The 18,824-nt window shown below is 37.3% G+C and overlaps 1 protein-coding gene across 3 annotated transcripts in view; it reads left to right on the forward strand.

Moving 5' to 3' along the window:
- Positions 1 to 18,824, forward strand: part of TTLL5 (tubulin tyrosine ligase like 5) — a 400,968-nt gene that overhangs the window by 240,537 nt on the left and 141,607 nt on the right. For all 3 annotated transcript variants that reach the window (XM_036734448.1, XM_036734449.1, XM_036734450.1), the window contains one exon: positions 7,988 to 8,142. In XM_036734448.1, coding sequence (XP_036590343.1) covers positions 7,988 to 8,142 — 155 coding nt within the window. The remainder of the gene's footprint in view (positions 1 to 7,987; positions 8,143 to 18,824) is intronic.

Raw genomic sequence — 18,824 nt, forward strand, 5'->3', positions numbered from 1 at the left:
TTCTGACTCTTGAGACCAATCTTTATACCAATTCTTACTGTCTACAACTTTTTCCTAATTAGATGCTAGGGGTTTCTCATTTGGCAGACCAGGCAAGGAAAATAAAGAAACTTCCCTTCACATGTCCCTCTGGTACATGGTAGCCCCAGAGTTGTGAAGGGAGTGGCTCAGTTGATGTTGCACAGGATATCAGAGTTTCTCTGGAGGCACTGTGATTATGTGTGGATATGGTAGGAATCACCCTCACCTATGTGTTTTCATTGATATTTTCCCTAGTTTGTCCAGTAATATTTTTTTGAGGCCTGAACATCAAGGTTGTCCTGCAGGCAACTCTATTCTTCCCAATAATCTGAAGTTGAGGGAGATTTTGCTCTATATAAATTTGCTGCATTTTTATGAGGCTTGAGTAATGTACAATGTCATACTGGTAAAACAACATTAATGAACACAACCTCATACAGTGTATGGCTATGTCTCCACTATGAAGCTTCTTCCTTCCTTTTGTTTTCCTGATCATGTAGGTGGGAAGTGGACAGGGCATCAGGTAGTTAGGTACATGAGAAGAAACCAATCCACAGAAGAAGCAAGAAGGTGTCATATGTCTATTGAAAAATTATAGAGCAGTGCCCCAAAAAATCATAAGACTTGGGTTCAGTTACCAGCTCTATCACTTAATAACTGTATGACAGTAAATTTCATCTGGCTTCTCTGACCCTCACTTTTGTCATTTATAAAATATGGTTAATTCAATTTACAAACATTTATGAAGTACTTAATGTGTGTAGAGCCTTATGTTAGATGCTGGGAGAAACGTAAAATATAAATAAGGCATCATCTCTGTCCTTAATGGAGCTTACAGTCTAATAGGGAGATAAGAAATGTACATGAAAAGATATAACTCACAGCATCATATGATAAATGCATTCACTGGGTTCAAAGTGATGGGTAAGTCATTACTGACTTTTTGGGGGCAAAGTGGGGAGGGGATAGAGCATCATGGATGGCTTCCCAGAAGAGGTGGCATTTGAATTTGTCTTTAAAGGACAACCGAAGTGACATTCACACCAATTATAATGATTTTATGAAGACGCTTAATCAATATAATTACTGAAAGGGGAAATCAGAAAAGCTTAGGAAATACCTTAGCAGACATCTAAATTACAAAGACAATAAAGACTTGCCAAAGACAACACTGGGGTGGAATATAAACTAATTTGTAAAATCTAAATAGAAAAATGATGGATAGTTATTAGCAGTATTGTTTCATAAAGCAGAGAGAAGCAATGGAGAGCAGAATAAGCTTAAAAGAAACATCTAAACAAAAGCATCTCAAGAACACTAAGGACAAAAATGGGAGGTATACAACAAGCAGAAGAAGAATGTAAAATGCATTTTGAAGTTACTATAACAAACTATTTTCTCTCCCAAGGACAGTTACAACCGTTATACTTTTAATATCACAGTCCCAGACATGCTTATGACACTAAAGAGAACAAAGTTGAGAACAGGAGCTGAATTGGAACAAGTTTATGTAGAAGAGATCTGTGCTGGAAGTGACCTATTCATCCATTATATAAGGAAAATATAGATGAGAAGGAAAATACCAGAAACATGGAAAAGATATTGCACCATGGAGAAGATATTGCATGCATAATAGGGGAATGAGAGAGTGGCAGTAAATACCAACTTATATGCCTATTTATCCGTTTATTTACTAATATATACTAATGAGTCAGATATGTATATATGTACAAGGGCATCCTTGATGAATATATTAATGGAGAACAGTCAGGCTTTCACAAGCTAGATCCTACAGTGAGCTACATCTTCATCATTTTACAAGTTATGGAAAGATGTGGAGTTTAAATTAGCACTGCCCCTATCGTTTGTTGATTTTGAAAAAGCATTTGATTCAGTAAAGCAAAACAACACATTAAAGGCTTTTTTTCAGCAAGGTGTCTCCAGTCTCTACATTAAAATCACTCTAAGCAGATTTCAGAAAAACCTGGAAAGACTAACATGAACTGATGCTGAGTGAAGTTATCAGAACATTATACACAGTAACAGCAGTATTGTGCAATGATCAACTATGATTGATTTAATTCTTCTCAAGTAATATAGCGACTCAAGACAATTCCGAAAGACTCATGATGGAAAATGTTATCCACATCTAAAGAATAACTATGGAGTCTGAATACAAATCAAAGCATAATATTTTAACTTTATTTTGTTTTTTTTTCATGACTTTTCCTTTTTGTTCTGTTTCTTCTTTCGCATCATGACTAATGTGGACATATGTTTACCTGATTGCACATGTATAACCTTTATCAGATTACTTGCCATCTTGGGGAGAGGGGATAGGAGGGAGGGAGAAGAAATTTGGGAATCAAAATTTTATTTAAAAAATGAATGTTGGGGCAGCTAGGTGGCACAGTGAGTAGAGCACCAGCCCTGGAGTCAGGAGGATCTGAGTTCAAATCTGGCCTCAAACACTTGACACACTTACTAGTGGTGTGACCTTGGGCAAGTCACTTAACCCCAATTGCCCTGCCTTCCCCCCTCCAAAAAAAAAAAGAAAAAAATGAATGTTGCAATTCACATTTTCACATGTAATTGGAAAAAGTAAAATACTGTTTCCCCCCAAAAAAATCACCCCAGAATCCTTTGAATGATATAGTCATCTGATTATAAACATTAAATGAGTCATAAAATAGAGAAATGTATGCTTAGCAAAGTTGTTTGTCAGTGTTATGAAGCTGATCCAGCACAGAATCCAAGTTGAAAAGGTGTGTGTGTGTGTGTGTGTGTGTGTGTGTGTGTGTGTGTGTATGGATAAATAAATAACCAGCTATTCCAACTTCCAACATCAGCAGATCTGGAGAACCTAACAGTTACAGGGCAAGATAGGATTAGGAGAACTTAAAGAAAAAAAAGTGTAAGGACCAGTGATTGGAGTCTAAAAAAGGGGAAGAGAGGAGAGTGGAAGCAGAACCCATCAATAACATCACTCTTGTTGATGTCTCTTTTACTCTTACTACCTTTGTAAAGATTGGGTGGGGATCAAAGAGAGGGAAAACATACAGGAAGATATGATGGAGGTAAATGCACAATTGTTAGTCATAAGTGTGAACATAAATAGAATGGGAAAGGATAGCATAATGGCTTAAAAAGCAAAATTCAGCAATATATTGTTTATAAGAAACACTATTAGCATATAGATTCACGTGGAGTTAAAAATGAGAGACCAGAACAGAATTTATTATACTTCAATCAGTGGTAGGACTAGAATGGTTAAAAGAGAAATAAACAAGAAAACTATATTATGCTTAAAAGACATCATAGACAATGAAATAGTATCAGTATTTAATACATATGCATCAAATGGTAAAGCACCTAAATTAAAGGAAAAATTAATCAGATTAGAGGGAGAAATAGACCATAAAACTAAAATAGTTGGGGATCTCAGTATATCCCTTTCAGGCCTAACAAAAAATTAAACAAGAAAGAAGGACTTCATTAGAACTTTAGAATAAATCTGATTTTTACCAAATGAGAATAGAAAGGAATATACATGTTTTTCAACTGTGCATAGCACTTTTACAAAAATTGACCATATGATAGAGCCTAAAAATCTCATTAAAATGCCCAAAACAACAATATTAAATACATCCCTTATTCTTCACAATGCAGGGAAAACCAATACTTAATCGACTGTAAACTCGGGTCTCTTGACTGCAAGTCCAGCATACTTTTCAGTGTACTACACTGCCTTTCAGATGTTTGCCAAGATCTTTTCTATCCCTAAATACTGTTATCCAGAGGGACAGGAGTCAGCTCATTATATTTCTAACCCAGCCTAATTGGATGCAGCCAGAGCATGAACAGAGCATTGGTCACAGTTTCAGACATTTCTCTTGCTTCTGAATTTATAGAGCAGCTTTCTGTTTGCAAACAAAATATTAGCAATTATTTACAATGAAGAGCATTGAAACGCCTTTTTATTTGTTCAGTTCTGTGAATGTAAATCATCCTCTCTTCTATTATAGCTTTTGTTTCATCTTCTAACTTTCTGGCTTTGAAGGCAGAGCGGTAGAAGGGAGAGAGAACTGAACTAGTGTCCAGAGACCTGGATTTTAGCTATGCTTCTACAGCCAATCAATCAGCTGGGGAACCCTGGGCAAGTCTCTGGGCCTCAATTTGCTTATCTACAAAATATGACAATTAAACTAAGAGAAGTAGTGTGGTGGAGTGGAAAAAAACACAGTATTTGGAGTCAGAAGGCCTAGGTCCAAATCCAATGCAGACACTTACCACCTAGTTGACTTTGACCTCTCAGACTTAGTCATTCCCTCCTCTGTAAAATGAGGGGATTGTAACAGATGGCCTCTGAGATCCTTTCCAGCTTTCTAAATCTATGATCCTATAGCCAAATGATTTTAAAGGTCTTTTCCATTTCCAACATTCTACTTCCTATTTCCTCATACTTTTCAAAGGTTTCCTTTTTACTCTGTAACTTTGTTAACAACAAGCTTCTTATTTACATAGAGGAAAACATGTTGGGATTTTTAAACCAGCTCCTCCTACTGACTTTCCTTTTTCTAGTAACTATACTACCATTCTCTTTGCCACTCAGGCTTAAAATAATCATCTTCATGTCCTTCTATGCCCTCATTCCCCATATGCTTTCATTCACCAAGTTATTAGATTCTTGTTTTGAAAAATTTCCATTCTTTCTTTTCATTCGTGCTCTCTACACCCTGGGTATAACCATTATTACCTCATGCTTGAAACTGATACTAGAATAGCCTTACCATTATTTCCTATTTCTTCCTCTTGAAACATCTTGTACTATCTTCCCAGAATCATCTTCCTAAACTCCTGCTTTCATTATAAGATCAGAGAATTTAAAGCTAAAAGGAAACTGGAGACAGCATCTAGTCAAGCAACACGCATTTTACAGATGAAGAAACCAAGGCTCAGAGACAGTAAGTGAGTAATTTAGGTAATAAGTGTTAGAGCTGAGATTCACATCACTTCTTTTCCCAGAAGCCTTTGATGTCTCATGATTACCTGAACAATGAAGTGAAAATTCCTTAGCCTTACATTCAAGGTCCTCCATGGACAAATCCAACCTAGATTTCTATCCTTATCTTCTAGTACTCACCTAGGTGAACTTTTCATCTATTCCAAACTTGTTTAGTCATTGTCCTCCAAACATGCTTGCTTCTGTATCTGTATTTTTTTTTATTAAAAACTTCACAGTTATCAAAGACACAAGCATTTATTTCAGTATCAGCATATGAAGAAAAACAAAAATAAAGATTGCATACAAATCTGTGAATTCATACCTTTTAAAAAGTATATTAGATTTTAACAGTGTAGTCAAAAAATTTTGCCTTTTTTGTATCCCTTTCTGAAATTCTCTGTTTTCTTTCAGGCATTTAAAAAAATCTTTCATTGATAATATTTTCTTTCCTATTTTGCATCTCTTTTCACTACCCACTAAATCACCCTACCTCTCCCACCAGTAAAAGTCCTCTCTTATAGCAAATGGGTATAATAAAACAAAACAACTCACCTCTTTGACCATGCCTAAAAAAATGTACGCCTTATTCAGTGCCTCCAGTCTGCCATGACACTTATATTCCTCCTTCCTGCTTTCTTCTCTGGTTCTGACCTATCCAAATTTTACCCATCCTTAAAGACCCAGCTCAATTCCAGCCTTGAAGTCTTTCCTTACTCTCTTATCCTAAAGTGATTTTCCCCTTTGTATGAAAACTCCTATAGCACTTCATTTTCTTTCTTCTAACTTGGTAGTTATCTTTTTTTTTTACCTAGTATTATGAATTGATTGGCAGCAAGCTATAGTACAGAGATAGCCTTTGAATCAGGAAGTTGAGTTCAAGGACCTACTTAAGGGTCACTTCCTAGCTCATACAAATCACTTTACTTCTATAGGGCAACTAAAACTACAGGGTGTCCCTAAAGTCTGGACACATAGGAAATCTCATTAACATCTCGTTAACCATTTCACCAAAGACTCTGTGTTGTTCAGTGACTTCTTTTTCTGGGGTATGCCAAAGGAGAAGGTGTATTCAATGAAAATCATAGATCTAGCACACTTGATTGAATGCATAAATGCACAAAGAGTGAAATGTGCTAAAATTGACGGCAATGTGGAGTTATTGCATTGAGTTCATGTGAATCTTGCAAAGCGCATCAATCTTTGCATCACAAATGATGGAAATCATTTTGAAGATGTTATTTCTTAATATTCCAATTAAAATATTGAAAATTTCATTCATTTCATTTCTTGAAAATATGCATTTTTGCCTGTGTGTCCAGACTTTAGGAACACCCTGTATAAATTGCAGATAAGATGCTGATCTGCATTGGCAGAGCTCTTGTGGAGAGTTTCCTACACTAATGAAATCATAAGTCTCACCCAAAAAAACCTTGCCAGTCATCCATTGATGTACGTATGAAAATGATATCCCTTAAATCAAGGGGATGCCCATCAATTGGGGAATGGCTAGACAAGTTATGGTATATGAGTGTAATGGAGTACTGTTGTACTATAAGAAATGGGGAAGATACAGACTTCATAATAACCTGGAAAAACTTACACGACATAATGCTGAGTGAGCGGAGCAGAGTTAGGAGAACATTATACACAACAACAGATATATGGATTCTGTGATGACTAACTTTGATAGACTTAGCAATACAAGGTTCAAAGACAACTCCAAAGGATTCATGAGGGAGAGAGATATCTACATCCAGAGAAAGAACTATGGAGACTGCAGATTGAGACAAACTGTTTGCTCTCCTTTTTTTCTTTTTTTTCCCTCTCTTTCGTGCTTGGTTTTGGGTTTTTTTTTTTTTCTTTTGGTTTTGTTTCTTATTTTTCATGATTTATTCCATTGGTAATAATTCTTCTTCACAACTTGACTATTGTATAAATAAGTTCAATGTGAAGTTATATGTAGAAGATATATTGGATTCCATGCCATCTTGGAGGGGAAGAGGGACGGGGGGAGAAAATCTGGAACTCAGGATCATGCAGAACTGAGTGTTGTAAACTAAAAATAAAAAATCTTAATTAAAAATTTTTTTTTAAAAAGGAAAAAAAATGATATCCCTTATAGGTGGGGAATCTCTTATCTTCTTTGTATTCCTTCCTGTCAACCCAAAAGCACATAGTGTAGTACATAAAATATAGGAAATAGAAATTGGATCCTATATTTCAATGATGTAGAGAACACCTGGGTAGGAAACTTCCTCTACCATGGCAGGTCAGCACCTTCTAAGCAACTTAGTGGCCTAGCGCACTTAGGGGTTGAGTAACCTTTCAAGTCACACAGCCAGTAAGTATCAGAGGCAGCGCTTGATCCTAGGTCTTCTGGCTTTGAAGTCCGTTCTCTAGCCACCCTACCATGCTTCTTTTTTCTTCACAATAATAGCTACTTAATCACTGTTTTTGGCTTATTGATACTATCTCAGATTCTACTCTGTGGTATGAATCTGAACCTCCTGCTCCTTTAGGTCCTTTTTTGTCTTAGTCACTGATTTTATTCATATTGGCTGACATCTACAGTTATTTAATTAACAACAACACTAATAGCTAGGATTATGGAGCTCTTTAAAGTTTGCCAAGCAGTATGTGTGTGTGTGCATGCGTGTGCATGTGCATGCATATCTATGTATCTGTATCCATATGGATATAGATATATAATCTCGGGTGATTCTCACAATAACCCAGTAAGCTAGATACTATTATCAACCTCATTTTACATATGAGGTAACTGAGGCTGAGAGATTAAGTGTGGCCCAGAGCTGCACCAGGCCTAAGTGTCCAAGGCAGGATTTGTTTATTTAGCTCCATCCACTGCACTGGCTTGCGGCCATCTTGTTTGTGTGATGCTTTCTGAAACTTTGTAGCTCGAGTGTTTTATTTTGTTTTGTTTTTCTCTGTTTTCATTTTTAGGTAACAAACCTGAATTTGGCAAGTGGAGTCACAAATCAAACAGGTGCTACAACTCCCCCTACCCTTCGCCCAGTACACAGTCCTGGAGGTCCAACATGGTCAGCACATTCGGACCCTCAAGTCCCTGAAAGCAGGACTAGCCCACCAGTAAATAGGTATGCTAAATGGTATGGGACTCAGTTTTGGGTTAGGTAGGAAGAATGAAAGGCAGAGAAAGTATATAAATATAGCTGTGTGTATACATGTATCTTTTAAACGTTTGTGATGAAGTGAACAAAATCCTTAGTGACAGTTTAATGAGCTAGACAAGAAGGAAGAAGTATCATTTAAAAATAATTTTAAAGGAGAGGGAAGTGGCACCAAATATAAGGATCATGGCAAGTAGTTTGTGGATTCTGCAAACTTACTACTTTCCCCCATATTTGATACCCAGGTATCAAAAATGTAATATCTAACATTCCTTTCATTTACCTCATATAGAGACTGAAAAAGGTGGTAAATGCAATGTGGCCATGAGGGTGATTATGTAATCCTAATAAACTTTCCTCTAGGTATTCCAATATATCTCTTCTATCTGTTTTCTGTCTTGTACCCTGTTGGCATTCTGCCTTATTCTGAGTTTCAGAAAGGTGACCTAGGGCTTGGGCACAGTCTTAATACCTAATTATTATAATCGTATTAATTAATGTTAGACTTGCTTCTTAAGTAACTTGTTTCAGAAAATTCACCTCTGCTCAGGTTCTCCAAGGCTATGCCAACAGCACACAGGCTCTCTGATAAGGGGAAAAAACCTTCAAGTATGGGTCTAAAAACAGACCCTATGTTTTTTGCCTAGCTAAAATCAGAGAAACTCATTCACTAGGTTTGCTGCAGAGTGATGAATTTTCCATACCAACTCTGAAAAACCACTACTGTTATAGAAAGGTTGCAATCTAAATTGGTTTTTAAAAAAAGGATGAAATGAAAATGTAGATCCTTAAAATATGTAAATATCCCTTAATATATGAAATAAACATGTTCCTGAATAGTTGGCTATAAAGAGAAATTCTGTATGTAGAACTTTATAATCTTTTACTCTGCTTTTATCTCAGGAGGGATTCTCATTCTTTTCTAATACAACTTGGCCTCAAGTAACCCTTGTTTCACAGAACTGCTGGGATACTAGGCCATTTCCAGAATCATCTCAGGAGATGTAGTTCTGTTAGGAATTCCTAAAGATACCTGAAAGTAGATTTAAACCTCCAGGTCAGTCAAAGAATTAGCATGACTTCTCTGAAGTACTTAAGTGGGAATGAGTTAGAGCCTAGCCAAGACTGCCCAAATTCTATGCCATACAGGATCTCTATCTTAATTCTTGTCTGTGGAGGCATTTGTCACTTGGAGAATTAACCCAGTTTATTGACTTCCCATTTTTTATAGTTAGAGGTAAGGTTGGGTAAGTTAATTAAATACTAGAATAGAAGCCCAAGGATGTGAGTTTTGTTCCTGTTTCTGACGCTGACTTACTACGTGACCTTAAGCCATTCACTAAATCTCTTTTTAGATAAACAAACTTAATTTGCAAACTAGGCTATTCTAAGAAATTTCAAAATTATCTATAAAACTTTGATCTCCCTAGAAATGAGCGCTAAGTAAATATGTTGTTATTCTTTTTTATTATTTCTTTTGTGACAATGAATTGGAGTATTTATAGACCTTGACAGTTCACAAAAATAATGGATAATCTTTAATGGACTGCCCTATGAATTGGAATGAAATTTTAAGAGAATCCTGTTAGCGTTCATAGGTTTCATCTCGGCATGTTAGAGGATTCAGTGACTTGGTAGCCACAGGAATGAAAACTAGTGACTCACAAAAATCTTGCATAGTGTTATTTTCTATTTCCCTGTGGTGCTCCTATTGTTCGTAATTTTTATGGATCACACACGTTTTTCACCAGACAACCTTGTTCTTCCCTTACTCCCCTCCCCTGCTCTTTGGAAATAACCTCAAGTGTGGCCCCAGGGCTTTTGTCTCCTATAGGTCAATGTGAGCTCAGCTCCTCAAATCCCTGCATTCTTTCAGTCTGTCTGGAGTTCATGCTTTGTTGTGGGAGAGGAAGGCAGAAAGCCTATAACTTGCCCAGACAGTCTGAGGCCTGGCCATGTAGCTCCCTAGACACAGTAGAGTTGGACTTGGCCAGCCATTCCTCTGTGTTTCTTTTCAGAGGGAATATGTGAGATTAACTGTAGGCTCTTCTCCAGAAGAGAAAAGAGTTGGGGTCGAAATATGTTTAGGACCCCAGTTATCAAGGGCTAGAGTGTGCCTTCGAAGCAAGGCAGGCTCTCACTGGGAAAATAGTGTGTCACTAGAACTTGCAGGTATGGACTGCTTACCACCAATACCCCCCTTTAAAAGTTACTATTATGGTTTCCAGATTCTGATGTATAAGTGACTTGGCCTCTTTCTACTCAATAAAGTGTGTGTTTGGGAGAGGGGGAGGGTGAAAGGAGAGTAGAGACTTTCAAATTATTTTATCCAATAGAATTATTCTTTCTCTAGACACAATAGATAATTAGGTGCTCAGACTTTATTAATGTTGGTTTATTATTGCCAGACTTCCGCAGAACCTAACCACAACAGGAAGGGCACATTTTTCTTTTTCTAGCACTCATTGAGTTAATAGAACAGTTTTCCTCTGTGGGAGCTAAAAGGGTTACTTACTGTGTAGTCCTGGCAGCAGCAGTGGCTGCTGCAGCTTTGAATGATCTGGGAAGGACAGGGCCTCAGACAGCTTGGCAAGAATCTGAGGCCCTGTTTTGTTCCAGTCCTGCCCTTCCTTGTGGATGGAGCTGTCAGGGAATCCCACGATCGTCTGGCTTCTGCCCTTTTGTGTGTTTTTCCAGAATTTGTCACTGAAGTATTTTTATGCATCCCTGGCTTTTTAATGCACGGAACCTGGGTATTTGTCTATTCTTCGACACTAAAGGTGGGCAAGGTTTGAAAATTGTCCTGTTTTGCATCAGCTGATCCTGCTTTGTCACATTGTTCAAAAGAATAGTCCAGTCATCTTTGCAGAAGAGTGCTTTCTGGCATCTTTGTCAGGGCTCTGTCTGGGCCAAGCACAAATTGAGCAAATGGACTGTTGTCAGTTCCTCATCGTTCCTGCTGAGTATGGATCAAAATGAAATACCACATCTGAGAATTTCGAGTCACGAGTTCCTTATCATAGCTCAGTGTTCTTTTGTCTTTTTAAGAACCTTTTTCTGCTGTTTGTTTTCAGATACTCAGGTTCAAGCTTAGCTGATTCCCTTTCTCTTACTTCCCTAAGATTGACTCTTTAAAGTATTAAAGATTTAGGCCTCTGTTTTGGAATCCTTCCATGTCCAGTCAGTCATTCAAAAAGTATTTATTGAACATCCTCTAAATGCCTAATATTTTGCTAGGTGATATGATGCGTTACCAAAAAAAAAAAGACATAGTTTATAGTCTAGTTACAGATATAAGGCAATAACTTTTTGTCAACTCTCCAGTACTGAGTTCTGCTTTTTTGCTTCTGATGCATTGGACCAGGAGCAGGAGTAAACATATTCCTTGCCCCTGATATTCCTATACCACATGAAACAGATCCTTGTCACTGTCATCTTGGATAGTCTTCCTTTCTCAAGAAGTTCAGCACCTGGCTTAAAGTCTTTCTCTTTACCTCCATCCCTGCTATAATATTTGGGCACTCAGCATATAAATTGTTGTTCCCTCAAACATCCTTCACTCCTACTTCATCAGCTTCTTCAGTTACATGACCTATATCTTTGCTCTGCTTCAGTCACCTGTACATATTGTCATAACCTTGATCTTACGATCACCTCTAATTTTACTATCTCGAATGGTTCAGAATTCTGTAATTTCTCTCTCTCTGATAATAAATTACTATCCTGCCTCACTGCTATGAAATCTGTTGTTTGTATTCAGAATGACCTCCAGTCCCTCCACTCTTCTCTGTTCCGGTGCATCACCTCTTCACTGGCCTTTCTTGTACCTTAGAGTTTACAATTTCAGCTATATATTTTTCACCTTTGAATTCTTTGCTTCAGTATCATTTTGCCAGTTAACCTTGCCAAACTCCAATACTAGGTTCTCCCATCATCCATCTTTTCAGCTCATTAGTCATATGCTATAGAACACTGCTGGAGAAAATCATGAAATCATGGCTCCTGATCTACCACAAATTAATATTGTCTAATTTCAGCTAGACCCTTAATAACTAAACTTTAATTCCTCTACTCTTTCCTGATTTACTCTCATACTTTCAGCAATACTTACTCCAACCTCCCTTCAAGGCCTTTATACTGCCTTGTGTCTCCTCTCTCACAAGAGGACCTCTCCTCCTACTTTACTGAGAAATTATAGGACATCTCTTCTGAGCTTCTCTTACACACTGCTAAATCTGGTTTCGTCATCCACCATTCTCTCCTTCTTTATTACATTCTTTAAGAAAGGTGGCTTACTTGCCACAGATAGTTCCTCTACTTGTATTTTTTATACCATCCTTTTTTCTTTCTTCTGGGAACTTTCCCTTCTGATCATGCCTTCTCCTTTCCTCTTCAATCTCTCTTAATCCAGTGGCTTCTTTTCTGCCATCTACAAATATGCCTGGGTCTCCCCATCCTTAAAAAGAATCCATTCACCTGGTCCTTCTGTCCCCTTAATTGATGACACTATCTATGTCTCTTCTTTTTGAAACCACATTCTTCAAAGGGGTAACCTACACTAACATTTTTCATTTTTTCACATTCTAACACTTCTCCATCCCTTATATTCTAGTTTCCAACACTACCACTCGACTGATACTTTTCAATATTGTTACCAAAAATCTCTTACGTGTTAAATCCGTGACTTATTACCAGTCTTTATTCTCCTTGCCTTCTCTGTAGCTTTTGGCACTGTCAACCAGCCCTTCTTCCTCAGTACTCTTTCCTTCTCTGGACTTCTGTGACACTGTTCTGTCTTATTTTTCATCATGCCTGTCTGAGCATTCCTTCACTGGAATATCATCCAAGTCCCACCAATTAAGAAAGTGTTTCCCTGAAGGATCTGCCCTGGGTTCTCTTTTCTCCATTTTCTTTTGGTGATATATTCAACTCCCATAGGTTCTCTTATCATCTCTATGAACGACTCTCTACTTTCCTGAACCATAGCTCCACATTGCTCATGTCTTTCTAAAACTTTCCATCTTCCTATCCTTCTGGATCTTAATTCAAAATGTCCACTATAGAACTCATCATATTTTCTCCCAGACCTATACTGCCTCCTAAATGCATTTTTCTATAGAGAATACTACTATCCTTGAAGGACACAGTTTCAGTCTTCATTCACCACCCCCCCATCTAATCAGTGGCCAGATTTTATAATTTCTACTTCCATTATAATTCTAATGCCCATCCCTTTCTCCCAGTTTACCCAACTACTCCTCTACAAGTTTAGCCTCTTGACTAAGAATATTATATTAACTTCCTAAATTATCTCTCTACCTCTAGTCTCCCTCTTCTCCAGGTTGTCTTATACACAGCTGCCAGATCAGTATTCCTAAAATAATTCTCTACTAACAAATTTGCTATAGTGCCATATTGCCTCTAGGATAAAATATAAACTACTCAACTAGAAATTTGAAACCCTGTCTGTTACCTTCCTTTATTTTCAGATTTATTTCATATTTCTTCTCTTCACACACTCTGCATTCTAGCCACACTGATCTGTTCTCTGGTACACCCTGAACTTGACCTGCCTTTTCCATTTCTGCACCTTTGCATAGGCTATTTTCCATGTCTAAAATGCATTTTCTCCTCATCGCTCCCTCTTAAAATTCTGTTATCTCCCATTTGAAGTCTTTACTGACCTACTTATTTTTAAGTTCTCTACTCTTCCTGAAATTGCTTTGTAATTACTTAATTTTATACATGTTGTATTCCCCCTAGTAAGTTGCTTAAGGTCAAGGATAGTTTCACTTTTATCTCTGAATCCCTAGTACCTAGCATAGTACCTTGCATGTAGTAAGTGTGTAATAAATGTTTGTTGAATTATGTGATACAGACCACTCAAGAATAAAAACAATTTATAGTATGAACTACATTTACGTAGTCTGTATTATTATTATATATACAGTCAAGTTCAAAATGAATTAAAGAAGGGAGATGTATGATTCTCTAAAAGGGACACAGTGGCTTCATAATCATTATGTAAACTGAAGCCAAGAAGTAAGTGACATTAAACTGAAACCTGTGGGGGAAATGGAACTTCTATACCCTGCCTAGTAAGAATCTTGCTGTTCCATTTCTTAATGTATAAATTTACACTGAGAAGAATGGGGAGAGTAGCCCCTGGTTAACAAAGAAAAGAGAAGCTTAAGCCTGGCTCTGTAGGATAGAGACTACCCATTAGACAACCTAGCAGCATGAAGAGGGAGAGCTAAAAGCTACACATCCTTTCCTTCTGTCCCTTGGTAGGCATCAGACTAGGATGAACATATTATCCTTCCCTTCAGTTTGACCTTCTTCGTTAACTGGAGATTTGCTCCTCATCAGTCCCTCCTCAGCTCTCTCCTTTTGGTTGCTAAAATTTCCATTGAAGCCTGATGTTCCTGCCAGTGCACATTCACATTTTCCATCCATCCTGGGGGTCATACTTTGAGGTGGCTTTTCTCTGTAGGATCTTAGAGGTCATAATTTGGTACTTTATCCTATTATATAAACATGGCTGTTTTGCCAAAAAGTCAGATCAAAAAAAGAGAAACCCCAGAAAGTTTATCACAATTGTTTCCTCTTTCAGAATTATAAGGAAGTCTGATTTTACTCCCTATTCCCTTTTCCTTTTTTCCCTTAAAAGAATCTCCCTTCCCATTCTTGCTCCCACCTTTACTTCCCTCTGAGCAAAATTTAGCTTCTTTGCTTAACGTGTGAAGACCTGTACATTTCTATTTGGGACCATTACACTTCTTAACTCATTCCATGACCTATAACCCCAGCAAGAGACTTAACCTCTCAGTATAGTGCCAAAGGGAGGATTTAAAGCTATTGCCTTATGTTAACCTGAACTTTTTGGCAGATTCTGTTGCCACTCCTACATCAAAAGTGGCTGGGTAACACGTGTGCTGTGCCAGGACCAGAAAGACTCGGCATTGTGCCAGATACAGGCAACTTGGGCAACCCAGCCGCCCCACTGAATACTAGGGAAAGAAATTAGGAAATTTTGGAGTTCATCCAAAAGTAAATATGGCTGGGCTTCCAGCCAGGGGCCAGGCTAGGTGGGTTGGAGGACATGGGCATTGTGCCAGAGGCATGGTGAGGAAAGTATAGTGCTACTCATCTCTACAAGCCAGAATAAAATTCAAATTCCTTTGTGATGTGCCATTCTTGCATTTTTTATATTTTAGCTTAAATAGAATTATATTTAAGTGTCTGATGTACGAATGTTCAAACAAGATAACCAGTCTTAAAATCTCTTAAGATTTCCAGCAAAGGCTCAAAAATGTTGCCTTGTTTTTAAATGTCCAAGAAAATCAGATTAATATCTCAGTTTCAAGAGCATAACATAGCCCCATGTGCTAAATTGTATGAAATTCTTTCATTAAAATAGGGGAAACATAACAGAATTGACCTGTCTTCTCACTTGTTTTAACATGTATTATTGTTAAATCAGCTCCCATCATTTATGTCTGTCAGGGGTTCCCCAAACAGTGATGAAGGTATATTTGTATGTTTTTTCTCTGGATCCTGTGGAGAATCACTGAAAAAGTATTAAAGAAACTTTCCTTCATCTCAATTCAGAGAAAGCAATGGGAAGGAAGAGGGTAGAAATTTTGCTGGGTTCACAAGTCCTTCAACTAAAGGGTCTCTTTTACATCTCTGGTCTGTTGATAAACTCTTGTCCTATGATAAAAGACAATGAGTTATTTCTCTTGGACAGAGAACTAGAATTTAGAAGCTGGGAGAGAAAAAAATTCTCCCATACTAATTTTTTTATTAGAGTGAAGTTTTTTTATACAGTATAGCCACAGAGGAAGGTTTAGAATTGCACATGTAAAACAGCAAAAAACAGTCATAATTTTTAGTATTTTATAACACTGTATGAAATATTTTAAGCACTTTATAAATTCATTTTTCAACATAAAGTAGGGATTATTAAATTAAAATGTTGGTGACAAAAACTTTTTCAAAATAAAGGCAATGAAGAGAGACTAAAGATTAAAAACCAATTGAAAGGTGGGCCAGATAGGCAGGAAATCTAGGGTTGTCTGAGAAATAGGATCAGAAGAAGGACATTTGAGAGTTCAGGGAATTAGAAGTGAAATCATATTTAAAAACTGTAATTGCCAGTATCACTTTGGCGTGACCATGTTTTCATGACATTAAAAGTGTTATAACTAGATTTTTGTTTGTTTGGGGGTTTCTGAATGCTGAATCTCCGCATCTTGCCCAGGCTGTTAAGTGCAGCAGTTACTCATGGGTCTGATCCCACTTCTGATTGGCACAGGAGCTTTGTTCTACTCCATTTTTTACCTAAGCCAGTTCATTTACTACATAGACAGTCTAGTGGACCCCCACCCATTCCTAGAAGTGCACTCACTGTGTTGGTGCCAGTTTAATGCGGACACCCTTTCAGTTTAGCTCACTGCAGCTCAGCCACGCCTCCTCAGCAGCACGGATCACAGGCATTCACTACCACATTCAGGTCTCTACATGTATTTTTTTTTTGATGATGTAGGTAGAGTATATAGAATGATGGTTAATTTTGTCAGTGAATAACCAATGTGGCATATAATTAATTGGTCACAGGGCCAATAATCAGTTATTTGATGAGTTTCTTGAAATAGGTTTCAGCTTCTTATATGACGTTCCGTATTTAAACTTAGGCAAGGTAATGTGATAATGCAATCAGGATGAATTTAACTTAGTTCTTTAAGTAGGATTTGTAACACCAACAGTAACAGGGCAGTGGAATATGGGCTTGTAAACAAGAGAGATTCTTAAAGCAGCTAAAAATTCCCATACTTTAAATATTGAGACATAGTAAAGGTAAAAATGGCAGTGATGTCTGAGATGATGATGATTTCCTTTTCTTCCACCTCTGCCATGTCTGTGGTCCTTCTTAGCCAGTTGCTTGTTTTATCAGATCTTCTAGATCCCTCCCTGCTCTGATTTCCTCCCATCACATCATTGACCCTGTAGTCAGTCATTTCAGTTCCACAAACATTAATCAGCTATAAGGTACAGAAAAGCTCCAAAGCAGACTTGCTGAGACTTCATAATCCAAGTCCTAAAGGCTTAGGGGAGAAGATTTGGAATGTGGAAAGGCTTTGATTATAGATAATCTAGGTAGCAGGTTGTGCATGCTGTCCGAAGAGTGACATAAGTATTATCACCCAGAATTTGGTTGCTAGGTGATGAATTTTTTTACTGTAATGATCCATGAAATAGATCAGAATATAAAATATCCTTCAGTCCTTTGTGGTCTCCTTCAGACCACTGGTGTCAAACTCAAATAGAAAATGATAACTTTGGACCATATATTGACTTAGAAACCACAAATTAACATCATCAATGTTTTATTGTATTTCTGTTTATTTTGTGAAATATTTCCCCCTTATATTTTAATCTGATTTAGGTAGTACTAAAGAGTTTTGAAGGCCAGAGTTTGACACCTTTGATCTAGAGTGGTAGTAGCAGAGTGGTACAAATGCAGAGAATTTAAAGGATCATACAGTTTGATTACTGTTTATGAACTTTAGTTTGACTGTTATACTATGATTCAATATAATGCTTGAGAAACTAAATCACATTCTTATTGATATTCTCAGCATAAATTAGTATAAGACAAAAACACTGCTACTAAATGGAAGGATGGCCTTTACATTCCACTCAGGAGCAAAAAAAAAAAAAGACAATTTTAGGAGTTGGTTTCACAGTATGCCTAGTGGTAACTAAATGAACAGTTGCCTTGATAATTAGTAACTTGGTTGCAAATTTTGGAAAATGTAGTAGACATCAGGAAATGAAAGGGGATAAAGGATTTTTTAGAGATCACATGTGATTACATCATCTCTAACAGCTTATGACACTAGCTGTTATCCCCATTTCTTAGAGAAGTTTAAGAAGCTGTCACAATGAGATAGCATGACAATCTCCAAAACTACATAAACCAGCAAACACCTGATTGCCTTCCCTAGCTGAGATATATGTTGGCACAGGGTTGCCCTGCAGCCCACCTAGCTTGGACCCTGACAGGAAACTTGACCTTATTTATTATCTCCAAAATATCCTATTTTCTTTCTGTAGTATTCAGTGGAGTGTCTGGGTTGCCTTAGCTGCCGTATATCTGGCATGGCATCCAATTTCTAGTCCTAGCATTGTACTCATGTTACCCAGCCACTCTTATGTGAATGACAGTAGAATCTACTAAAAAAATTCAGGCTTAGAATTCAGCACTATTTTTCAAATACTGTGGAGGAGTATCAGGGAAGATTATAAGCAGAATCTCCTCCAAAAATGGCAAAAGTCATTAAAGGGAAAAATGTACCTGGAAACAGTGTGGCATGAGACATTCCAGGAGCATTTGTAGATGAAAGTGGAAGACCAAAAACAAATAGATGTGAAATAAAACAGATATACCGGTATCTCTGTGGTTAGCTATTCCTAGCAGTACCACTTCTGTACTTACTGTGCTATGTAAGGAAGTGGAAATGTCACTTAAAAGAATGAAATCAGGAAGAGGGACTAGAGCTCATTACATACAGAAGTAATTTATTGTGGAGGTGATGTAATTTTAAAGGTACATGGGGATGGATTTTTCAGAATATCTCAAAGAG

Source organism: Trichosurus vulpecula, chromosome 8, assembly GCF_011100635.1.
Source record: "Trichosurus vulpecula isolate mTriVul1 chromosome 8, mTriVul1.pri, whole genome shotgun sequence".
NCBI classification, from domain to species: Eukaryota; Metazoa; Chordata; class Mammalia; order Diprotodontia; family Phalangeridae; genus Trichosurus; species Trichosurus vulpecula.